The sequence below is a fragment of the Tachypleus tridentatus genome, chromosome 3, assembly GCF_004210375.1.
Source record: "Tachypleus tridentatus isolate NWPU-2018 chromosome 3, ASM421037v1, whole genome shotgun sequence".
Taxonomy (NCBI): domain Eukaryota; kingdom Metazoa; phylum Arthropoda; class Merostomata; order Xiphosura; family Limulidae; genus Tachypleus; species Tachypleus tridentatus.
The window spans coordinates 77,305,089-77,331,995 of record NC_134827.1 but is presented as its reverse complement, the minus strand read 5'-3'; the positions used below and the strand labels follow the sequence as shown (position 1 = coordinate 77,331,995).

At 35.0% G+C, this 26,907-nt stretch overlaps 1 protein-coding gene across 3 annotated transcripts in view; it reads left to right on the top strand.

Moving 5' to 3' along the window:
* The first annotated feature begins 2,617 nt into the window (after positions 1-2,617).
* Positions 2,618-26,907, top strand: part of LOC143247250 (solute carrier family 15 member 1-like) — a 116,079-nt gene continuing 91,789 nt past the window's right edge. For all 3 annotated transcript variants that reach the window (XM_076494978.1, XM_076494979.1, XM_076494977.1), the window contains exons 1-2: positions 2,618-2,768; positions 7,759-7,846. In XM_076494978.1, coding sequence (XP_076351093.1) covers positions 2,757-2,768; positions 7,759-7,846 — 100 coding nt within the window. In that variant the 5' untranslated portion in view covers positions 2,618-2,756. The remainder of the gene's footprint in view (positions 2,769-7,758; positions 7,847-26,907) is intronic.

The following is a 26,907-nucleotide window of genomic DNA, read 5'->3' as shown; positions in this document are numbered from 1 at the left end:
TCGTAATCTGAGGGTCGCGGGTTCGAATCCCCGTCGCACCAAACATGCTCGCCCTTTCAGGCGTGGGGACATTATAATTTGACGGTCAATCCCACTATTCGTTAGTAAAAGAGTATCCCACGAGTTGGCGGTGGGTGGTGATGACTAGCTGCCTTCCCTCTAGTCTTATACTGCTAAATTGGGGACGGCTAGCGCAGATAGCCCTCGAGTAGCTTTGCGCGAAATTAAAAAACAAAAAAAAACATAAAATAACAGTAATCACGTGGTTCGCTAGTTTTCATTCTATCATACTCAACAAAACCATTAGTAAGTATAAATTACGAGTATTTTATCGCAGAATACACTAACCAGTACAAAAACTATCATGTTAAGAAATGTATTATTGTTTTCAAGAATTTGTTTGTTTCAGCCAACGTTTCGCTCTAGTCCACGTTTCGGTTGCTACTCCGTTGCTTTCTCCAGGGGATCCCTGTGAAGGATTATGTTTGTGGTAGTACTGCCTGGGTTCATAACATCACCCAAACACAACAAGGAATCATTTAGTCCTTCAGGGTTGTCTTTGTTCATACAACCTTGGCGAAAGTAAAAATCCTTGATTCCCTTATTAAATCCATGCACATTGCTGTCCTTTACTACTGGCGACGAAAAAACTCATTCCATAAGTCCAGCACTCTGTTAAAAACTGTCTTAACTGGGAAGCCTATTAGATCTTTTCCAAATCTTAATCGCGTGTCCTCTAATCCTTTTATTTCGAGAACAGAAGACAACGAAATTAGAGGCCTTTATTTTTGTTGAGCCCCCAGATAATCTGGTAAACCACAATAAGATCATCTTTTACTCATGCTTCCCACTAGAAGAATGAATTAAAAGTTTTCATCTGTCCCCAGAATCATCTTTGTAGCCCTCCTCTGAACCTTTTTCAATGACTAACTCAATAATCTTTTACAGGGAAGGATGACAAGTCTGTATGTATACAATATTCCCAGTGAGGCCTAAGTTGGCAAAGCGAAGCAATGAACATTGAATGTTACTGCTTTACGTTTATCATATTCAAACTCACAAGATATGGAAAAATCATCATTTATATAAACAAATACAAATTTTATACGTTAAGCAAAAAATGAAAACTTACAAACGCAAAAGAATTGTTCTCAGTTTGATTAGCATGTTAAATCTATGGTTATTAAAACTTTAATTAAAATAAAGTACAGAACAACGTTTCGAACTTCTTATGTCATCTTCAGATTAACTCTATTTTAATTAAAATTTTCTCGGCTCATAATCCGAGGGTCGCGGGTTCGAATCCCCGTCACACCAAACAGGCTCGCTCTTTCAGGCGTGGGGACATTATAATGGGACGGTCAATCCCATTATTTGTTCGTAGAAGAGTAGCCTAAGAGTTGGCGGTGGGTGGTAATGATTAGCTGCCTTCCCTTTAGTCTTACATTGCTAAATTAGGGAGGCTAGCGCAGATAGAACTCATCTAGCTTTGCGCGAAATTCAAAATAAAACAAAACAAACAAATTAAGATTTTAATACTCATACTGGCCGTCTTGAGAAAACTTTTACTTTAAGTGGGTTTCTTGTCATTATGAATGTCTCATGTTTATTCTCAGAGATATAAAACGAGTTTATATTCAAAATTTTAAAGTTTACAATTAATCATTCACTTAACTTGTCATGTAATAGAATAACAATAGAATACTCTTTAACCCTCAAATTACCGACATGTTTATAAACAGGGGCGTAGATCCTAGGGGGATGGGGATATACATCCCCCCTTCATTATAGGTGGGGGGTATGGTGCATACAATCATTCCCCTACAGTTTGGTCTGTTGGATTGTTTTATTGCATCACAGGCCTACAAATTGTGTGTTTGTTCTTGTGATTCTCGTGTTCTTACCAATCGAATTACATAATTAGGTCTAGATGTAGGCTTTTTCAGTAACCGAAATGTACATCTTTAATATAGGCGTGCTTCTAAGCTTTTCGATCTAAGCGATAGTTCGTAAGTATCAGTCAGTAGGCCTAAGTATACATGCAAGTATCGTGGCAACAAGATTACTCTGTGACTGCATATTTACAGCTTTCAGGTTCACGTAATCAGAGATTACCAATTTGCAAATTGAACAGTCCATGTAAGTGGTTGCAAAAATCATCCCCCCATCGGGTGTAAAAAATCTACGCCCCTGTTTATAAAGTTTACTACACAATATTAAGAAATTTTATATTTTTGCCAGTTAATACAGTCTGTACGAAGAATTAGGAAAATATTGAGTGAAATTTCCCATTTTCTGTGCAAGATACGTAATGGGCCTTAGCAGTAATTAACAGGCTTAACTGTAATATTTGTAAGTACTTCGTTTATCTTTTCAGTGTGACATATGTTATTACGAATCTTGCACTTACTGAACACAGTCAAGGACTCATAAACAGATTCGTGAATAAATAGTTTACAAATTTTCAGTGAATATTAAAACAAGGATTTGTGTAAATGTGATTACACAACGATAACCATAAAAATCTTTAAGTACGATTATTTTCTCCTTCCCGTACTTTTCTTTTTCTGCAATTTGTCAATTCCTGGAAAGAGGGAGCGGACTTCATAACTGGTTTGTAAACGCATCACCTCTCTACGAGTCTATGAATAAGACAGACTCTATTAGAAGCTTGATTTTCATGTTAGTCGTTCTGGTTGAAAGGCAGTGTACCTGTGAAACTCTTGGGATTAGGTTGTGAATTATAAGGGGCAATCATGGCGTCATCGGTAAGAACTGAGTGCGAATTCTTTTTATCCATATATCTGTTAAGTTTAAGAATAATATTATTGCTCGTGTTATACTAATCGAGAAAAACGAATTTGAAGTTGTAATAAACAAAATATTTTTAGGAGGTAGATGATTTATTCGAACTTCGTAACTTTCAGTTAACAATGGCAACATTACGAGCCATTATGCTTTGTTAGGCTTTAGATTACAAAGTTTTTATAACGTCTACGAGCGAGTAATCTTTGATCTATGTTAGGAACTGATATGAAATATGGTGAAACAAGTCATTTTAAAGTAAAATACGTAAGAGATTAGCATTATGCAGAGGGATTAATTGTAACTATGAGCATACTGGAATACAGTTGAAGCCACATACATGACCGGTAATTTTAGGGTTAAGAATCATATTGGATTACAGCTGAAGCAACATACGCGATCGTGGTGTGTACATTAAAATGAAAACAATAGCACAGCTGTCGTTCAGCCAATCAGTAGTTTTAACTGAATCACGACCGATTTAATGTTTCTCACATTACTAGTTGAAAGTTACAGTTATTAACTTACGGAACACTGTCCTCGTGTAATCTGGTTAAGGGAGTATTTACATTTTAACGACGTTAAATAAGCAAAATCATAAAGAAGGACTGCGTTAAGAACAACAAATCCAAACCTCTGACTAATTATATTAGTTTGTTATAACTTAAACAAGTTGAAACAAGAATAAATTAAACAAAAAAGGCTGCACTAATTGAAAATATCCCAGGGTATAAGCTATAATGTGGGATTATAAAATGTATCCTAGGTTTTGGAGGTGACTGCGGAAGTTGGACCAACATTGCGGTGGGGATGCACTGTCTATTAGTCTTTAATTTCCATTCGCCAGTCTCACATAAGAAATAAAGAGTAGCAACAGAAATAGAAATTAGAAGAGCAAGATGTGGGTGCTCAAGTTCACAACGCCCCACATCTATATTACCCTTCACTGCTGCAGACAGTTGTGGGAAGGTGAGTGCTCTCCCAAGTAAAGAAGTAAACTAATTGAAATAAAGATAAGGAAATTAAGTACTACCATTTGGGTGTAAGTAAGTTGAAAACTTATCTCTTGAAGTTAGCATTCCAGCCCCCAATATGGTAAAAAGGCAGTAATCGACAGCACAGCAAACGAACTATACCAGCATGAAGTGTCCTATCCAAACAAACTAGTATAACTTCCACTCACCAAGCCTATTGTGACTATCATGTTCTAATCAAGTCTTTATATGCAGCAAGCTGTACATCCATGTAAAGTAGTGCCGAGTTGTCAAATGGCCTTATTCTTAACTGAAAATAATTGTTATAAATTTTAAGCAAAATGTCTCTAATTTATTTAATACATTCTTATACTTGTTACAGAATAGTTTAGTAATTTTATTTAAAGTTTATTTATTAAATCCATTAGCTATTAATTTTTGTATCAGTATTTCAACATAACTGATAAAACATTGTAATTTATTTAAAATGTTACAGTATCTGAATAATTCTGTTATAAGCATTCAGATATTGTAAAGTTTGTAATAAATTACAATATTTTATGTATGTTAAGACTGATAGACGGTGTACCCCATCTCAATGTGGATTCTACTTCCGCAATCACCTCCAAAACCTAGGATACATTTTACAATCCTACATTATAGTTTTTACCCTGGGATATTTTCAATTAGTGCAGCGTTTTTTGTTTAATTTATTGTTATGGTTTGTTTTCTTAAGTTATAACAAACTTTGTTTATAAGTTATATGGCTGCTGTGTATGTGTCGTAAAATAAAAACGACTAGACGACCGTCAGATGAGAACAATTCTATGCACTTATGAGCGAATGTAGAAGAATATGTTACACACACAACATCTGCTACATCCAGTGCCAACAAGGCCTTTTGTCAATACGTTACACACACTACATCCTGTGCCAACAAGGCCTTTTGTCAATATGTTACACACACTACATCCAGTGCCAACAAGGCCTTTTGTCAATACCAGAACTCATCAAGATACTTCGGATACGACAGATACAGCAGCAATTGAGGCGCTATTTGTATTGTTATGACAGGGTTAAGTTAGTTATTACTGTTAATTTTGTCATGTACAAATACGAACTACAGTAAGGATTAGTATTACATTATTATTTACTTTATTTTATCATTTATGTTTGCTTGAATTAACTTCGCAAATCATTACAGTTCGCAAGCAGACAGATGTACACATCAATTAATGTTTCTATAATACTACTCGTGTTGAAAATAATTCTACAGAGTGTGTCACTTCATAAGAGAAATACAGTTGAAAGAAAGGGTTGACAAAGACAGAAATTATTTGTCGCGGATTAGAATCAAGCTCTCGACCTTAGATTTGAAAGCAGTTCGTCTGTTCTTAACGTTACCAAAACTTTGTAACGTAAGATGCGAATATGCTTCAGCATATACGTGCGATTACAGTAGGTTCTCGCCGGTCATGTTTGTATATCTGGACATTTATTGTATCTGGACTGAGAACTTTAGGTTCATGCTCCTTTTTCTTAAAACAAAAACTTCATATGGACTACGTAGCTTTGTGTGTGTTAAAGGAGTGATGGCAAAAACGTACTGTTCGGTCGCATAAAACTAGACCAAAGGTTTGAAGTGGATTGCGTTAAAAGCTGTCTTTCCCTAGTCGATCGCTGTTAACTAGTCTGTCGCTATCAGCTAGCTATCTTTCTTCTAGTCTGTCGCTCTTAACTGGCTGTCTTTCTTCCAGTCTGTCGCTGTTAACTAGCTGTCTTTCTACTAGTCTGTCGCTGTTAACTAGCTGTTTTTCTTGTAGTCTGTCGCTGTTAACCAGCTGTTTTTCTTGTAGTCTGTCGCTATCAACTAGCTGTCTTTCTTGTAGTCTGTCGCTATCAACTAGCTGTCTTTCTTGTAGTCTGTCGCTATCAACTAGCTGTCTTTCTTCTAGTCTGTCGCTATTAACTAGCTGTCTTTCTTCTAGTCTGTCGCTGTTAACTAGCTGTCTTTCTTCTAGTCTGTCGCTATTAGCTAGCTGTCTTTCTTCTAGTCTGTCGCTATTAGCTAGCTGTCTTTCTTCTAGTCTGTCGCTATTAGCTAGCTGTCTTTCTTCTAGTCTGTCGCTATTAGCTAGTTGTCTTTCTTCTAGTCTGTTGTTAACTAGCTGTCTTTCTTCTAGTCTGTCGCTGTAAACTAGCTGTCTTTCTTCTAGTCTGCCGCTGTAAACTAGCTGTCTTTCTTCTAGTCTGTCGCTGTACACTAGCTATCTTTCTTCTAGTCTGTCGCTATTAGCTAGCTGTCTTTCTTCTAGTCTGTCGCTATTAGCTAGCTGTCTTTCTTCTAGTCTGTCGCTGTAAACTTGCTATCTTTTTTCTAGTCTGTTGTTAACTAGCTGTCTTTCGTCTAGTCTGTCGCTGGTAGCTAGCTGTCTTTCGTTTAGTCTGTCGCTGGTAGCTAGCTGTCTTTCGTTTAGTCTGTCGCTGGTAGCTAGCTGTCTTTCTTCTAGTCTGTCGCTGGTAGCTAGCTGTCTTTCTTTTAGTCTGTCGCTATTAGCTAGCTGTCTTTCTTCTAGTCTGTCGCTGTAAACTAGCTGTCTTTCTTCTAGTTTGTCGATGTACACTAGCTGTCTTTCTTCCAGTCTGTCGCTGTACACTAGCTGTCTTTCTTCCAGTCTGTCGCTGTACACTAGCTGTCTTTCTTCCAGTCTGTCGCTGTACACTAGCTGTCTTTCTTCTAGTCTGTCGCTGGTAGCTAGCTGTCTTTCGTTTAGTCTGTCGCTGGTAGCTAGCTGTCTTTCGTTTAGTCTGTCGCTGGTAGCTAGCTGTCTTTCGTTTAGTCTGTCGCTGGTAGCTAGCTGTCTTTCTTCTAGTCTGTCGCTGGTAGCTAGCTGTCTTTCTTTTAGTCTGTCGCTATTAGCTAGCTGTCTTTCTTCTAGTCTGTCGCTGTAAACTAGCTGTCTTTCTTCTAGTTTGTCGATGTACACTAGCTGTCTTTCTTCCAGTCTGTCGCTGTACACTAGCTGTCTTTCTTCCAGTCTGTCGCTGTACACTAGCTGTCTTTCTTCCAGTCTGTCGCTGTACACTAGCTGTCTTTCTTCTAGTCTGTCGCTATTAGCTAGCTGTATTTTTTCTAGTCTGTTGCTAACTAGCTGTCTTTTGTCTAGTCTGTCGCTGTAAACTTGCTGTCTTTCTTCTAGTCTGTCGCTGTTAGCTAGCTGTCTGTCTTCTAGTCTGTCGCTGTTAGCTAGCTGTCTGTCTTCTAGTCTGTCGCTGTTAGCTAGCTGTCTGTCTTCTAGTCTGTCGCTGTTAGCTAGCTGTCTGTCTTCTTGTCTGTCGCTGTTAGCTAGCTGTCTTTCTTCTTGTCTGTCGCTGTTAACTAGCTCTCTTCCCTCTAGTCTTTCAGTTTAAAATTAGGGACGACTACAATCAAATCGTCTTTGTGTATCTATACGTAAAGTTTGAAAAGTAAATAAACTAAAATATACCGTGTTTAACGTTAATTAAATTCGTATAGTCAATATTGATGTTATAAAATTATTAAATGTTTAAATTTGATTGAAGATATTTATTAAAACAATTTTCCTGAAAAATACTTCTCGTTAAACATCTTGAAAATAATAAGTGAATTTGAGTTGTTGATTGGTTTTACCACTAATACAATCATCTGATATACTAAAAGCAATATTTTAATTTAGTAAGTGGATGTTAATAGTAAAGTACTGATTATATTTATTTATAAACGTACGACTAGTGAGAATGCTTGCATAACTAACTGTGGATTAACGTTGTTTATAAACACGATATGAACGAAAACGTAAATAATAGATGTTTATTACATTCAGAACCACGTAATGAGCATAAACCGTGGACTGCTATGTTTTAACATACAAATATGCGAGTCATGAAGTAAATAACGTGATCACCAAAGAGAAACTTATTATTATCTTAGCTAGAAATTTTGTTTTTCGTTTAACAGGAAATGACGAAAGGAAAGTACCCCAAGTCCGTGTTTTTCATTATAGGAAATGAGTTCTGTGAAAGATTCTGTTTCTATGGGATGAAAGGTTGGAATATCTTATTTTGTGTCTCAATCTTTTAACTAATAATAAATGACGAAATGCAAAGAGAACCCAAACATTTTAGTTTCCAATATTTTCCCGCTTAATGTGTGGAATATTATTTTATGTGACTTGATAAAATTGTTATCTTGTTTTTATTTTTCCACATCGTTGGAACCATGAATGAACGGCTCCAAGTTTTTTTTTTTTTTTTTCCAAGTGCAAACTTTAAATTTATATCTTTATGTCGTGACCGAATTGACATTCAACCACAATTTCAGACTCAGGAGGTCAAATCCTATCTATCGATGTATTTGAATATGCCAAGGTCTTGTAAATCAAATTATCACTTTAATTCTGCCTAAAATAATCTTAAATGCCGTGGCTATTGAGGATTCCTACTTGTTTTAATATTTAATATTTTCCGGCATTTCTATTGTTATAAACTTTTTTTTTATCTTGATTACTTAAATTAGGTATTGTGATCAAGTCAGCATTTATAATCCCTCGGCAGTAGACCAACATGGAATTTCATAAAATTTTGTTTGCAACGTTTTATAACTAATGGGTTAAGAGATGGAGAGTTGTTTTAGTAGAACTGTGGTGACGATAAAGATTCATTAATTGTCAACGATTGGTTAATTTTGTTATTTTGTTAAACTTTATATACGTAAAGGGCCAGCCATGGGTTAGGAATTACTGTGGAGGTCTGCATATCGGAAGGTCCAAGGTTCTACAAATCATCACTGACCATAGATGTGTTAAAACACGAAATTAGCACCCAAAATATAACTGACTATTTACTTTTTACAGATTAATCGAAGGTTTGTCATGATTTTGTAAGTGCAGGTATACATTTCAAAAGGTCCGAGGTTCTATAAAACTACGAATCATCATTGGTTATAGTTTTGTCAAAATACATTTGGTAAGTAACTGACAGACACCATGACACAGCAGATGGCCCATTGCAAGTTTGCTCTAAAAAAAACAACAAATCAGTCACACTCCTAAACGAGGTTATACGTTTTCATGAATCATCCGTGCTTAAGTTTAAAAACAACAACAACATGTCTTTCGAATATCCTCGTGAAACGATTCTGTCTTTATCACTGTTTACTACATTTTATTGTGCAATTTGTAAAATTATTTAAGGCAGATATATTTATGAAAAATAATGAAACTATGTAAACATGAAACCACTACACGGAACAGTTACTTCATATCGTGTTTCTTTGTCAGTACAACCTTTGTTTGTTGGTCTGAAGGGGCCACGTAAGTGTTGAAACTACGTATGGAAGCCTTAAAGGGACAATGTGAAATATATATCCATGCCCACGAGATAATAATGGGGGGATTCCTCTGGTGCCTCCAGACTTAATACATGTGAAAGTGTGGATCAAGATATTAGATTATGTAATACTTTCTTGATACACATATAATATATTGGTACGATCTCTGTGACAAAATCTTTATTTACAACGTTCAGGCAAACGTCCGTCGACAGGCAGGTTTAATCGGTGTTACAAAGAAAAAAAGGATGTTCAGACATTATTTTATGACGTCTTGCAGTCTTTCCTACTGTTCGTTTTTTTAACAACCGAATAACAAACGTTCCATTCTCGGTTTACCCGTTTTTATTACCTTTAACAGTTAGGCTTAGCTGGAGAAATTGTAGGACGATACATTCATGATTTTGCAGAATTTGTTAGTCTTGATTCTTCAATTTTTTAATAAATTTCCAAACTCTGTATTGGATAGAAGTAACAAGAAATTTAATGTATTTGCAGGCTAGGAAGTAAATATTATGTTTAAAAAGTTACTTTGGAACTGTAAGAATGTTTATCTTTTGTGCGTTATGTTCCCCCACAAGAATCTGTTTTGAATTTTAACGTACTTTATAACAAGTAAACTATGGTTTAATCTTATCCTCTTCAGATATATAAACATAAGATATTTGTCTAAAAACATAGCAAAAATTTATGAAATATATCTTCAAAGATCCTAAATACCTAACCAAGCGTTACATTAACTGTTTTTTTGTAAAACTAAACACTAATATTTTGTACCAGCTAGACACCTAATATTAACTATTTTTATAAAAATAAACAGACATTTTGTACGAGCTAGACGCCTAACTAAACATTAACTATTTTTATAAAACAACAGACATTTTGTACGAGGTAGACACCTAATTAAACATTAATAAATTTTTATGAAACTAAATGCTGACATTTTGTACGAGCCAGATACCTAATTAAATATTAACCATTTTTATGAAATTAAACGCCAATATTTTGTACGAGTTGAGAAACCTAATTAAACATTAACTGTTTTCATAAAACTAAACAGACATTTTGTACGAGCTAGACACCTAATTAACATTAACTGTTTTAATAAAACTAAGCAGACATTTTGTTCAAGCTGGATACCTAATTAAACATTAACTGTTTTTTATAAAACAACTCATCAGATGTTGGTCGTTTGTTAAAACTAACGGCTAATCAAACAGTGACATCTGTAGAAACTAAACATTTAAATAAGACCAATTTATTTCATAATAACACATTTTACTTAATAAAGCCATAAAAAAAAACCCTCAGAGGAATCTCACAAGTTTCTTTAATATTCTCAATCACTTATAACTGCATGAGGTTACGCAGAAATTTATTAGGTTGTCCAGAAATAAATGTTTTTGAATTGCACAGTTTGAAACAGTATAAACCAGTGTTGTAAAACATGCTTTAATCAAAGTAAGCACCCTTTGCTTCAACACACTTTTGCCAACATGTAACGATGCTGTTTATACCGACTCGTAATCTGAGGGTCAAGAGTTCGAATCCCTGTCACACTAAACATGCTCGTTCTTTCAGCCGTAGGGGTGTTATTTAGTTTCAGTCAATCCCACTATTCGTTGGTAAAAGAGTAACTCAAGAGTTGACGTTGTTGGGTGGTGATGACTAGCTGTTTTCCCTCTAGTCTTACACTGTTAAATTAGGGACGGCTAGCACAGATAACCCTCGAATAGCTTTGCGCTAAATTCAAAACAAACCAATTAATGTTAAACAAAAACTATCAAAAAATTATACTTCATGTGGTCTGTGTTTTTCGTAGGTTTTAGAAGAATCGATAAGACTCTTACGTTACAATTAATCTAGAGAAATCTGTAGTCAATGGTTGTCAACATTTTATGCATAACATAATGAGATCCGATTTCAACAAAAATGATTCATTTATGTAAAACTACATATGACGTTTAGTGGAAAATCTGTACGTGATGTAAAAAAATTTGATATCATCTTCGAATTCAGCGTGCAGAAATTAGCGTATAACACTTACAAATTTGAAGACCTTAAAACCATCGTAGGCCTGCGTTATCAGAGGAGTTGAGAAACTAGAAAGGTTCCAAGAATATTTATGAGAAGAAACTTTGAAAAGTTAAGGCCTAACACTGTGTATTTCTAGGCAGGTATTAGGGTTAACTTATTATTTAACATTTATAATTATTATAAATAACCCGGGGCAGTCAGAAACATTTTGTTTCTCTTCACTCCACTCGCGACAGGAGACAATTAAGTGCCTGAGTTGGAACTTAATGAACAAAGTAATGCTTTCTAACCTAGTGTGGTGGAAGTGAATGAATGACCTTGATATGTTAACAAAATTGTTGCGTCTTTGAGGAGCGTCGGTCAAAGCCGCGAAAAAGGGTCGGAGAACCGGAAGCTAATGAAGAGTTAGACGAGAAGTTCAGTCCACTCTGGGTCGGAGTTAACTTGGCGTTGATTAAGTCAGGGTGAAGAGAGCAGAGAGATGTAAACTCAGTACGTCGACATTATTTGTACATGTGACGTCTGTTGATTAAACTTTTGATACTAAAGTTTTGATACTGAAATTTTTGATACTTAAGAACGGACCTCTTCTCAGGGCAGGGATCTGTAGATCCAAAGAAACTGAAAATTTTATTGTGGAGGGGAAACGGGAGTACTCCGAGAAAATCCACTTTTACTGTTGGTTGCCGAATAATGGCCTAACACTGCCTAATTATTATTCACTGGTGGGGCGCCGAATAATGGCCTAACACTGCCTTGTTATTAGGGTTTCAATACGTAACTGCGGGTTCGAATTCCAACCAAATATACTTATCCTTTTGGTCATTGGAGCGTTATATTGTGATGGTCATTTCCACGTCTTGTTGGTAAAGAGAGTAGTCCAAGAGTTGGCGGTGAGTATGGTTAACTAGTTCCCTTCCTTCTAGTTTATCTCAAAAATTAGATATGGCTAGGGCAAATAGCCCTCGAGTAGCTTTGATCGAAATTGAAAAACAATAACAACAACAAACAAACAATCAAATGAAGCCTACTTTGTTTTCTAAGGTGTGTTGACGTTTCATAGCTCGCGAAAACAAATGTTTTTGTTTCTTTAAGTTTACAATAAATAACTGCTTGGGTGTGCTAATTAAAACTTCAGTGCAAAAAAATGACTGTGGAAACTTCATTAAACCTGTTACAATAATATATATTTAAGTTTTGTTTTTATTTAATGTAATTATATATGAAATATTTTAAAGGTAATTAGTGTTGGTTCTTTAAATTAAAGGTATTATTTTGTTATTCCTTAGTCATTAACCACTTATAACACAACATTACTCTCACGAAGGTATCTCCATCCCTAAGAGAACAAAATTATTCCAAACTGAACTTTTAGAATATTAGTTGGATTAAATAAAAACATTATATCACATACTCGCGTTTTGTAGAACACATTTTAACATTTTTTACCTTTTGTGAAGAGAGAGCGTTTCCTATTTAAATTTGAAATCGCTCAAATAGAACTGTATTGTGAAATAAAATTAATGCTAACCAAATAACAGAAATGTCCTTATTGTGAAAGCTTGAAACTAAATAACAGAAATGTCCTTGTTGTGACAGCTTGAAACTAAATAACAGAAATGTCCTTGTTGTGACAGCTTGAAACTAAATAACAGAAATGTCCTTGTTGTGACAGCTTGAAACTAAATAACAGAAATGTTCTTGTTGAGACAGCGTGAAATTAAATAACAGAAATGTCCTTGTTGTGACAGATTGAACCTAAATAACAGAAATGTCCACTTTGTGACAGAGTTGAAACTAAATAACAGAAATGTCCATTTTGTGACAGTGTGGAAACTAAATAACAGAAATGTCCCTTTTGTGACAGTGTGAAACTAAATAACAGAAATGTCCTTTTGTGACAGAGTGGAAACTAAATAACAGAAATGTCCCTTTTGTGACAGAGTGGAAACTAAATAACAGAAATGTCCTTGTTGTGACAGCTTGAAACTAAATAACAGAAATGTCCTTGTTGTGACAGCTTGAAACTAAATAACAGAAATGTCCTTGTTGTGACAGAGCTTGAAACTAAATAACAGAAATGTCTTCGTTGTGACAGCCTGTTTGAAACTAAATAACAGAAATGTCCTTGTTGTGACAGCTTGAAACTAAATAACAGAAATGTCCTTGTTGTGACAGCTTGAAACTAAATAACAGAAATGTCCTTGTTGTGACAGCTTGAAACTAAATAACAGAAATGTCCTTGTTGTGACAGCTTGAAACTAAATAACAGAAATGTCCTTGTTGTGACAGCTTGAAACTAAATAACAGAAATGTCCTCGTTGTGACAGCTTGAAACTAAATAACAGAAATGTCCTTGTTGTGACAGCTTGAAACTAAATAACAGAAATGTCCTCTTGTGACAGCTTGAAACTAAATAACACAAATGTCCTCTTTGTGACAGGTTGAAACTAAATAACAGAAATGTCCTTGTTGTGACAGCTTGAAACTAAATAACAGAAATGTCCTTGTTGTGACAGCTTGAAACTAAATAACAGAAATGTCCTTGTTGTGACAGCTTGAAACTAAACAGAAATGTCCTTGTTGTGATAGTTTGAAACTAATTAACAGAAATGTCCTACTTGTGCCAGCGTGAAACTAAATAAGAGAAATCTCCTACTTGTGCCAGCTTGAAACTAAATAACAGAAATCTCTTACTTGTGCCAGCTTGAAACTAAATAACAGAAATGTCCTAATTGTGCCAGCTTGAAACTAAACAGAAATGTCTTCGTTGTGGCAGACTGTTTGAAACTAAATAACAGAAATTTTATTGTTGTGACAGCGTAAAACTAAATAACAAAAATGTCTTTGTTGTGACAGACTGTATGAAACTAAACAGAAATGTCCTCGATGTGACAGCGTAAAACTAAATAACAGTAATGTCCTCGTTGTGACAGAGTGAAACTAAATAACAGAAATGTCACTTTTGTGACAGAGTTTAAACTAATAACAGAAATGTCCTTGTTGTGACAGAGTGGAAACTAAATAACAGAAATGTCCTTGTTGTGACAGAGTGAAACTAAATAACAGAAATGTCCTTATTGTGACAGCGTGAACCTAAATAACAGAAATGTTCTTTTTGTGACAGCGTGAAACTAAACAGAAATGTTCTCGTTGTGACAGAGAGTAATAAAATAACAAATGTCCTCGTTGTGACAGCTTGAAACTAAATAACAGAAATGTCCTTGTTGTGACAGCTTGAAACTAAATAACAGAAATGTCCTTGTTGTGACAGCGTGAAACTAAACAGAAATGTTATTGTTGTGACAGCGTGAAACTAAATAACAGAAATGTCCTCGATGTGACAGCTTGAAACTAAATAACAGAAATGTCCTTGTTGTGACAGCTTGAGACTAAATAACTGAAATGTTCTCAATGTGACAGCGTAAAACTAAATAACAGAAATGTTTTCGTTGTGACAAAGTGAAATTAAATAACAGAAATGTCCTCGTTTTGACAGAGAGAAACTTAATAAATGTCCTCGTTGTGACAGCTAGAAACTAAATAACACAGATGTCCTTGTTGTGACAGCGTGAAACTAAACAGAAATGTCTTCGTTTTCGTCAGACTGTTTGAAACTAAATAACAGAAATGTTCTCGTTGTGACAGGGTAAAACTAAATAACAGAAATGTCCTTGTTGTGACAGAGTGAAACTAAATAACAGAAATGTCCTTGTTGTGACAGAGTGAAACTAAATAACAGAAATGTCCTTGTTGTGACAGCGGGAAATTAAATAACAGAAATGTCCTTATTGTGACAGCCTTGTTGAAACTAAATAACAGAAATGTCCTTGTTGTGACAGCGTGAAACTAAACAGAAATGTCCTCGTTGTGACAGCTTGAAACTAAATAACAGAAATGTCCTCGTTGTGGCAGCTTGAAACTAAATAACAGAAATGTCCTTGTTGTGACAGCTTGAAACTAAACAACAGAAATGTCCTTGTTGTGACAGCTTGAAACTAAATAACAGAAATGTCTTCGTTGTGACAGACTGTTTGAAACTAAATAACAGAAATGTCCTCTGTTGTGACAGCTTGAAACTAAATAACAGAAATGTCCTCGTTGTGACAGCTTGAAACTAAATAACAGAAATGTCCTCGTTGTGACAGCTTGAAACTAAATAACAGAAATGTCCTTGTTGTGACAGCTTGAAACTAAATAACAGAAATGTCCTTGTTGTGACAGCTTGAAACTAAATAACAGAAATGTCCTTGTTGTGACAGCTTGAAACTAAATAACAGAAATGTCCTTATTGTGACAGCTTGAAACTAAATAACAGAAATGTTCTTGTTGTGACAGCGTGAAACTAAATAACAGAAATGTTCTCGTTGTGACAGCTTGAAACTAAATAACAGAAATGTCCTCGATGTGACAGCGTAAAACTAAATAACAGAAATGTCCTCGTTGTGACAGCTTGAAACTAAATAACAGAAATGTCCTTGTTGTGACAGCTTGAAACTAAATAACAGAAATGTCCTTGTTGTGACAGCTTGAAACTAAATAACAGAAATGTCCTTGTTGTGACAGCTTGAAACTAAATAACAGAAATGTCCTTGTTGTGACAGCTTGAAACTAAATAACAGAAATGTCCTACAGCTTGAAACTAAATAACAGAAATGTCCTTGTTGTGACAGCTTGAAACTAAATAACAGAAATGTCCTTGTTGTGACAGCTTGAAACTAAATAACAGAAATGTCCTTGTTGTGACAGCTTGAAACTAAATAACAGAAACTTGAAACTAAATAACAGAAATGTCCTCTTTGTGACAGCTTGAAACTAAATAACAGAAATGTCCTCTTTGTGACAGCTTGAAACTAAATAACAGAAATGTCCTTTGTTGTGACAGCTTGAAACTAAATAACAGAAATGTCCTTGTTGTCACAGTTTGAAACTAAATAACAGAAATGTCCTAATTGTGACAGTTTGAAACTAAATAACAGAAATGTCCTTGTTGTGACAGCTTGAAACTAAATAACAGAAATGTCCTTGTTGTGACAGCTTGAAACTAAACAGAAATGTTATTGTTGTGACAGCTTGAAACTAAATAACAGAAATGTCTTTGTTGTGACAGCGTGAAACTAAATAACAGAAATGTTTTTGTTGTGACAGACTGTTTGAAACTAAACAGAAATGTTCTCGATGTGACAGCGTAAAAGTAAATAACAGTAATGTCCTCGTTGTGACAGTGAAACTAAATAAGAGAAATGTCCTTGTTGTGACAGCGTAAAACTAAATAAGAGAAATGTCCTTGTTGTGACATAGTGAAACTAAATAACAGTGAAACTAAATAACAGAAATGTCCACTTTGTGACAGAGTTGAAACTAAATAACAGAAATGTCCACTTTGTGACAGAGTTGAAACTAAATAACAGAAATGTCCCTTTTGTGACAGAGTGGAAACTAAATAACAGAAATGTCCCTTTTGTGACAGCGTGAAACTAAATAACAGAAATGTCCTTGTTGTGACAGAGTGAAACTAAATAACAGAAATGTCCTTTTGTGACAGAGTTGAAACTAAATAACAGAAATGTCCTTGTTGTGACAGCTTGAAACTAAATAACAGAAATGTCCTTGTTGTGACAGCTGAAACTAAATAACAGAAATGTCCTTGTTGTGAAAAACTAAATAACAAATGTCCTTGTTGTGACAGGTTGAAACTAAATAACAGAAATGTCCTTGTTGTGACAGCTTGAAACTAAATAACAGAAATGTCCTTGTTGTGACAGCTTGAAACTAAATAACAGAAATGTCCTTGTTGTGACAGCTTGAAACTAAATAACAGAAATGTCCTTGTTGTGACAGCTTGAAACTAAATAACAGAAATGTCCTTGTTGTGACAGCTTGAAACTAAATAACAGAAATGTCCTTGTTGTGACAGCTTGAAACTAAATAACAGAAATGTCCTTGTTGTGACAGCTTGAAACTAAATAACAGAAATGTCCTTGTTGTGACAGACAGCTAAATAACAGAAACTAAATAACAGAAATGTGTTTTGTTGTGACAGCTTGAAACTAAATAACAGAAATGTCCTCGTTGTGACAGCTTGAAACTAAATAACAGAAATGTCCTCGTTGTGACAGCTTGAAACTAAATAACAGAAATGTCCTCTTTGTGACAGCTTGAAACTAAATAACAGAAATGTCCTTGTTGTGACAGCTTGAAACTAAATAACAGAAATGTCCTTGTTGTGACAGCTTGAAACTAAATAACAGAAATGTCCTAATTGTGACAGTTTGAAACTAAACAACAGAAATGTCCTTGTTGTGACAGCTTGAAACTAAATAACAGAAATGTCCTTGTTGTGACAGCTTGAAACTAAATAACAGAAATGTCCTTGTTGTGACAGCTTGAAACTAAATAACAGAAATGTCCTTGTTGTGACAGCGTGAAACTAAATAACAGAAATGTCCTTGTTGTGACAGACTGTTGAAACTAAATAACAGAAATGTCCTCGTTGTGACAGGTTGAAACTAAATAACAGAAATGTCCTTGTTGTGACAGAGTTGAAACTAAATAACAGAAATGTCACTTTTGTGACAGAGTGGAAACTAAATAACAGAAATGTCCACAGCTTTGTGACAGCTTGAAACTAATTAACCGAAATGTCCTTGTTGTGACAGCTTGAAACTAAAGAACAGAAATGTCCTTGTTGTGACAGCTTGAAACTAAATAACAGAAATGTCCTTGTTGTGACAGTGTGAAACTAAATAACAGAAATGTCCTTGTTGTGACAGCGTGAAACTAAATAACAGAAATGTCCTTGTTGTGACAGCGTGAAACTAAATAACAGAAATGTCCTTGTTGTGACAGCTTGAAACTAAATAACAGAAATGTCCTTGTTGTGACAGCTTGAAACTAAATAACAGAAATGTCCTTGTTGTGACAGCTTGAAACTAAATAACAGAAATGTCCTTGTTGTGACAGCTTGAAACTAAATAACAGAAATGTCCTAAATAACAGTTGTGACAGCTTGAAACTAAATAACAGAAATGTCCTTGTTGTGACAGCTTGAAACTAAATAACAGAAATGTCCTCGTTGTGACAGCGTGAAACTAAATAACAGAAATGTCCTCGTTGTGACAGTGTGAAACTAAATAACAGAAATGTCCTCGTTTTGACAGCTTGAAACTAATTAACAGAAATGTCCTCGTTGTGGCAGCTTGAAACTAAACAGAAATGTCCTTGTTGTGGCAGCTTGAAACTAAACAACAGAAATGACCTTGTTGTGACAGCTTGAAACTAAACAACAGAAATGTCCTTGTTGTGACAGCTTGAAACTAAATAACAGAAATGTCCTTGTTGTGACAGCTTGAAACTAAATAACAGAAATGTCCTTGTTGTGACAGAAACTTGAAACTAAATAACAGAAATGTCCTTGTTGTGACAGCTTGAAACTAAATAACAGAAATGTCCTTGTTGTGACAGCTTGAAACTAAATAACAGAAATGTCCTTGTTGTGACAGCTTGAAACTAAACAACAGAAATGTCCTTGTTGTGACAGCTTGAAACTAAATAACAGAAATGTCCTTGTTGTGACAGCTTGAAACTAAATAACAGAAATGTCCTTGTTGTGACAGCTTGAAACTAAATAACAGAAATGTCCTTGTTGTGACAGCGTGAAACTAAATAACAGAAATGTCTTCGTTGTGACAGACTGTTTGAAACTAAATAACAGAAATGTCCTCGTTGTGACAGCGTGAAACTAAATAACAGAAATGTCCTCGTTGTGACAGCTTGAAACTAAATAACAGAAATGTCCTTGTTGTGACAGCTTGAAACTAAATAACAGAAATGTCCTTGTTGTGACAGCTTGAAACTAAACAACAGAAATTTCCTTGTTGTGACAGCTTGAAACTAAATAACAGAAATGTCCTTGTTGTGACAGCTTGAAACTAAATAACAGAAATGTCCTTGTTGTGACAGCTTGAAACTAAATAACAGAAATGTCCTTGTTGTGACAGCTTGAAACTAAATAACAGAAATGTCCTTGTTGTGACAGCTTGAAACTAAATAACAGAAATGTCCTCGTTGTGACAGCTTGAAACTAAATAACAGAAATGTCCTTGTTGTGACAGCTTGAAACTAAATAACAGAAATGTCCTTGTTGTGACAGCTTGAAACTAAATAACAGAAATGTCCTCTTTGTGACAGCTTGAAACTAAATAACAGAAATGTCCTTGTTGTGACAGTTTGAAACTAAATAACAGAAATGTCCTTGTTGTGACAGCTTGAAACTAAATAACAGAAATGTCCTTGTTGTGACAGCTTGAAACTAAATAACAGAAATGTCCTTGTTGTGACAGCTTGAAACTAAATAACAGAAATGTCCTTGTTGTGACAGCGTGAAACTAAATAACAGAAATGTCTTTGTTGTGACAGCTGTTTGAAACTAAATAACAGAAATGTCCTCGTTGTGACAGCGTGAAACTAAATAACAGAAATGTCCACTTTGTGACAGAGTTGAAACTAAATAACAGAAATGTCCATTTTGTGACAGAGTTGAAACTAAATAACAGAAATGTCCCTTTTGTGACAGATTGAAACTAAATAACAGAAATGTCCCTTTTGTGACAGAGTGGAAACTAAATAACAGAAATGTCCCTTTTGTGACAGAGTGGAAACTAAATAACAGAAATGTCCTTGTTGTGACAGCGTGAAACTAAATAACAGAAATGTCCTTGTTGTGACAGCGTGAAACTAAATAACAGAAATGTCCTTGTTGTGACAGACTGTTTGAAACTAAACAGAAATGTCCTCGATGTGACAGCGTAAAACTAAATAGCATTAATGTTTACGTTGTGACACAGTGTAACTAATTAAGAGAAATGTCTTCGTTGTTACAGCTCTAAACTAAATAACAAATGTCCTCGTTGTGACAGCTTGAAACTAAATAACAGAAATGTCCTCGTTGTGACAGCTTGAAACTAAATAACAGAAATGTCCTTGTTGTGACAGCTTGAAACTAAATAACAGAAATGTCCTTGTTGTGACAGCTTGAAACTAAATAACAGAAATGTCCTTGTTGTGACAGCTTGAAACTAAATAACAGAAATGTCCTTGTTGTGACAGCTTGAAACTAAATAACAGAAATGTCCTTGTTGTGACAGCTTGAAACTAAATAACAGAAATGTCCTTGTTGTGACAGCTTGAAACTAAATAACAGAAATGTTCTTGTTGTGACAGCGTGAAACTAAATAACAGAAATGTTTTTGTTGTGACAGCGTGAAATTAAATAACAGAAATGTTCTTGTTGTGACAGCTTGAAACTAAATAACAGAAATGTCCTCGTTGTGACAGCTTGAAACTAAATAACAGAAATGTCCTTGTTGTGACAGCGTGAAACTAAACAGAAATGTCCTTGTTGTGACAGCTTGAAACTAAATAACAGAAATGTCCTTGTTGTGACAGCTTGAAACTAAACAGAAATGTCCTTGTTGTGACAGCTTGAAACTAAATAACAGAAATGTCCTTGTTGTGACAGCTTGAAACTAAATAACAGAAATGTCCTTGTTGTGACAGCTTGAAACTAAATAACAGAAATGTCCTCGTTGTGACAGCTTGAAACTAAATAACAGAAATGTCCTCGTTGTGACAGCTTGAAACTAAATAACAGAAATGTCCTCGTTGTGACAGCTTGAAACTAAATAACAGAAATGTCCTTGTTGTGACAGCTTGAAACTAAACAACAGAAATGTCCTTGTTGTGACAGCTTGAAACTAAATAACAGAAATGTCCTTGTTGTGACAGCTTGAAACTAAATAACAGAAATGTCCTTGTTGTGACAGCTTGAAACTAAATAACAGAAATGTCCTTGTTGTGACAGCTTGAAACTAAATAACAGAAATGTCCTTGTTGTGACAGCTTGAAACTAAATAACAGAAATGTCCTTGTTGTGACAGCTTGAAACTAAATAACAGAAATGTCCTCGTTGTGACAGCTTAAATAACAGAAACTAAAAACTAAATAACAGAAATGTCCTTGTTGTGACAGCTTGAAACTAAATAACAGAAATGTCCTTGTTGTGACAGCTTGAAACTAAATAACAGAAATGTCCTACAGCTTGAAACTAAATAACAGAAATGTCCTTGTTGTGACAGCTTGAAACTAAATAACAGAAATGTCCTTGTTGTGACAGCTTGAAACTAAATAACAGAAATGTCCTTGTTGTGACAGCTTGAAACTAAATAACAGAAATGTCCTTGTTGTGACAGCTTGAAACTAAATAACAGAAATGTCCTTGTTGTGACAGCTTGAAACTAAATAACAGAAATGTCCTTGTTGTGACAGCGTTGAAACTAAATAACAGAAATGTCCTCGTTGTGACAGCTTGAAACTAAATAACAGAAATGTCCTTTGTGACAGCTTGAAACTAAATAACAGAAATTGTGACAGCTTGAAACTAAATAACAGAAATGTCCTTGTTGTGACAGCTTGAAACTAAATAACAGAAATGTCCTTGTTGTGACAGCTTGAAACTAAATAACAGAAATGTCCTTGTTGTGACAGCTTGAAACTAAATAACAGAAATGTCCTTGTTGTGACAGCTTGAAACTAAATAACAGAAATGTCCTCGTTGTGACAGCTTGAAACTAAATAACAGAAATGTCCTTGTTGTGACAGCTGAAACTAAATAACAGAAATGTCCGCGTTGTGACAGCTTGAAACTAAATAACAGAAATGTCCTTGTGACAGCTTGAAACTAAATAACAGAAATGTCCTTGTTGTGACAGCTTGAAACTAAATAACAGAAATGTCCTTGTTGTGACAGCTTGAAACTAAATAACAGAAATGTCCTTGTTGTGACAGCTTGAAACTAAATAACAGAAATGTCCTTGTTGTGACAGCTTGAAACTAAATAACAGAAATGTCCTTGTTGTGACAGCTTGAAACTAAACAACAGAAATGTCCTTGTTGTGACAGCTTGAAACTAAACAACAGAAATGTCCTTGTTGTGACAGCTTGAAACTAAATAACAGAAATGTCCTTGTTGTGACAGCTTGAAACTAAATAACAGAAATGTCCTTGTTGTGACATTTTGAAACTAAACAGAAATGTCCTTGTTGTGACAGCTTGAAACTAAACAACAGAAATGTCCTTGTTGTGACAGCTTGAAACTAAATAACAGAAATGTCCTTGTTGTGACAGCTTGAAACTAAATAACAGAAATGTCCTTGTTGTGACAGCTTGAAACTAAATAACAGAAATGTCCTTGTTGTGACAGCTTGAAACTAAATAACAGAAATGTCCTCGTTGTGACAGCGTGAAACTAAATAACAGAAATGTCCTCGTTGTGACAGCGTGAAACTAAATAACAGAAATGTCCTCGTTGTGACAGCTTGAAACTAAATAACAGAAATGTCCTCGTTGTGACAGCTTGAAACTAAATAACAGAAATGTCCTTGTTGTGACAGCTTGAAACTAAATAACAGAAATGTCCTTGTTGTGACAGCTTGAAACTAAATAACAGAAATGTCCTTGTTGTGACAGCTTGAAACTAAATAACAGAAATGTCCTTGTTGTGACAGCTTGAAACTAAATAACAGAAATGTCCTTGTTGTGACAGCTTGAAACTAAATAACAGAAATGTCCTTGTTGTGACAGCTTGAAACTAAATAACAGAAATGTTCTCGTTGTGACAGGTTGAAACTAAATAACAGAAAGTTCTCGTTGTGACAGGTTGAAACTAAATAACAGGAATGTCCTCGTTGTGACAGGTTGAAACTAAATAACAGAAATATCCTCTTTGTGACAGCTTGAACCTAAATAACATAAATGTCCTCGTTGTGACAACGTGAAACTAAATAACAGAAATGTCCTCGTTGTGACAGAGTGAAATTAAATAACAGAAATGTCCTCTTTGTGACAGAGTGAAACTAAATAAATGTCCTCGTTGTTATAGCTTGAAACTAAATAACAGAAATGTCCTTGTTGTGACAGTTTGAAACTAAATAACAGAAATGTCCTTGTTGTGACAGGTTGAAACTAAATAACAGAAATGTCCTTGTTGTGACAGTGTGAAACTAAATAACAAATGTCCTTGTTGTGACAGTGTGAAACTAAATAACAAATGTCCTTGTTGTGACAGGTTGAAACTAAATAACAGAAATGTTGTCGTTGTGACAGCTTGAAACTAAATAACAGAAATGTCCTCGTTGTGACAGCTTGAAACTAAATAACAGAAATGTCCTCGTTGTGACAGCTTGAAACTAAATAACAGAAATGTCCTCGTTGTGACAGCTTGAAACTAAATAACAGAAATGTCCTCGTTGTGACAGCTTGAAACTAAATAACAGAAATGTCCTTGTTGTGACAGCTTGAAACTAAATAACAGAAATGTCCTTGTTGTGACAGCGTGAAACTAAATAACAGAAATGTCCTAATTGTGACAGCGTGAAACTAAATAACAGGAATGTCCCTGTTGTGACAGGTTGAAACTAAATAACAGAAATGTCCCTGTTGTGACAGGTTGAAACTAAATAACAGAAATGTCCTTGTTGTGACAGCTTGAAACTAAATAACAGAAATGTCTTCGTTGTGACAGACTGTTTGAAACTAAATAACAGAAATGTCCTCGTTGTGACAGCTTGAAACTAATTAACAGAAATGTCCTCGTTGTGACAGCTTGAAACTAAATAACAGAAATGTCCTCGTTGTGACAGCTTGAAACTAAATAACAGAAATGTCCTTGTTGTGACAGCTTGAAACTAAATAACAGAAATGTCCTTGTTGTGACAGCTTGAAACTAAACAACAGAAATGTCCTTGTTGTGACAGCTTGAAACTAAATAACAGAAATGTCCTTGTTGTGACAGCTTGAAACTAAATAACAGAAATGTCCTCGTTGTGACAGCTTGAAACTAAATAACAGAAATGTCCTTGTTGTGACAGCTTGAAACTAAATAACAGAAATGTCCTTGTTGTGACAGCTTGAAACTAAACAACAGAAATGTCCTTGTTGTGACAGCTTGAAACTAAATAACAGAAATGTCCTGTTGTGACAGTTGAAACTAACAGAAATGTCCTTTGAAACTAAACTAAATAACAGAAATGTCCTTGTTGTGACAGCTTGAAACTAAATAACAGAAATGTCCTTGTTGTGACAGCTTGAAACTAAACAACAGAAATGTCCTTGTTGTGACAGCTTGAAACTAAATAACAGAAATGTCCTTGTTGTGACAGCTTGAAACTAAATAACAGAAATGTCCTTGTTGTGACAGCTTGAAACTAAATAACAGAAATGTCCTCGTTGTGACAGCTTGAAACTAAATAACAGAAATGTCCTTGTTGTGACAGCTTGAAACTAAACAACAGAAATGTCCTTGTTGTGACAGCTTGAAACTAAATAACAGAAATGTCCTTGTTGTGACAGCTTGAAACTAAACAACAGAAATGTCCTTGTTGTGACAGCTTGAAACTAAATAACAGAAATGTCCTTGTTGTGACAGCTTGAAACTAAATAACAGAAATGTCCTTGTTGTGACAGCTTGAAACTAAATAACAGAAATGTCCTTGTTGTGACAGCTTGAAACTAAATAACAGAAATGTCCTTGTTGTGACAGCTTGAAACTAAATAACAGAAATGTCCTCGTTGTGACAGCTTGAAACTAAATAACAGAAATGTCCTCGTTGTGACAGCTTGAAACTAAATAACAGAAATGTCCTCGTTGTGACAGCTTGAAACTAAATAACAGAAATGTCCTCGTTGTGACAGCTTGAAACTAAATAACAGAAATGTCCTCGTTGTGACAGCTTGAAACTAAATAACAGAAATGTCCTCGTTGTGACAGCTTGAAACTAAATAACAGAAATGTCCTCGTTGTGACAGCTTGAAACTAAATAACAGAAATGTCCTTGTTGTGACAGCTTGAAACTAAATAACAGAAATGTCCTTGTTGTGACAGCTTGAAACTAAATAACAGAAATGTCCTTGTTGTGACAGCTTGAAACTAAATAACAGAAATGTCCTTGTTGTGACAGCTGAAACTAAATAACAGAAATGTCCTTGTTGTGACAGTTGAAACTAAATAACAGAAATGTCCTTGTTGTGACAGCTTGAAACTAAACAACAGAAATGTCCTTGTTGTGACAGCTTGAAACTAAATAACAGAAATGTCCTTGTTGTGACAGCTTGAAACTAAATAACAGAAATGTCCTTGTTGTGACAGCTTGAAACTAAATAACAGAAATGTCCTTGTTGTGACAGCTTGAAACTAAATAACAGAAATGTCCTTGTTGTGACAGCTTGAAACTAAATAACAGAAATGTCCTTGTTGTGACAGCGTGAAATTAAATAACAGAAATGTCCTTGTTGTGACAGCGTGAAACTAAATAACAGAAATGTCCTTGTTGTGACAGCTTGAAACTAAATAACAGAAATGTCCTCGTTGTGACAGCTTGAAACTAAATAACAGAAATGTCCTTGTTGTGACAGCTTGAAACTAAATAACAGAAATGTCCTTGTTGTGACAGCTTGAAACTAAATAACAGAAATGTCCTTGTTGTGACAGCTTGAAACTAAATAACAGAAATGTCCTTGTTGTGACAGCTTGAAACTAAATAACAGAAATGTCCTTGTTGTGACAGCTTGAAACTAAATAACAGAAATGTCCTTGTTGTGACAGCTTGAAACTAAATAACAGAAATGTCCTTGTTGTGACAGCTTGAAACTAAATAACAGAAATGTCCTTGTTGTGACAGCTTGAAACTAAATAACAGAAATGTCCTTGTTGTGACAGCTTGAAACTAAATAACAGAAATGTCCTCGTTGTGACAGCTTGAAACTAAATAACAGAAATGTCCTCGTTGTGACAGGTTGAAACTAAATAACAGAAATGTCCTCGTTGTGACAGCTTGAAACTAAATAACAGAAATGTCCTTGTTGTGACAGCTTGAAACTAAATAACAGAAATGTCCTCGTTGTGACAGCGTGAAACTAAATAACAGAAATGTCCTCGTTGTGACAGCTTGAAACTAAATAACAGAAATGTCCTCTTGTGACAGAGTGAAACTAAATAACAGGAATGTCCTCGTTGTGACAGCTTGAAACTAAATAACAGAAATGTCCTTGTTGTGACAGCTTGAAACTAAATAACAGAAATGTCCTTGTTGTGACAGCTTGAAACTAAATAACAGAAATGTCCTTGTTGTGACAGCTTGAAACTAAATAACAGAAATGTCCTTGTTGTGACAGTGAAACTGAAACTAAATAACAGAAATGTCCTTGTTGTGACAGCTTGAAACTAAATAACAGAAATGTCCTTGTTGTGACAGCTTGAAACTAAATAACAGAAATGTCCTCGTTGTGACAGCTTGAAACTAAATAACAGAAATGTCCTCGTTGTGACAGCTTGAAACTAAATAACAGAAATGTCCTCGTTGTGACAGCTTGAAACTAAATAACAGAAATGTCCTTGTTGTGACAGCTTGAAACTAAATAACAGAAATGTCCTTGTTGTGACAGCTTGAAACTAAATAACAGAAATGTCCTTTGTGACAGCTGTGACAGCGTGAAACTAAATAACAGAAATGTCCTTATTGTGACAGCGTGAAACTAAATAACAGAAATGTCCTTGTTGTGACAGGTTGAAACTAAATAACAGAAATGTCCTTGTTGTGACAGCTTGAAACTAAATAACAGAAATGTCCTTGTGTGACAGCTTGAAACTAAATAACAGAAATGTCCTTTTGTTGTGACAGACTGAAA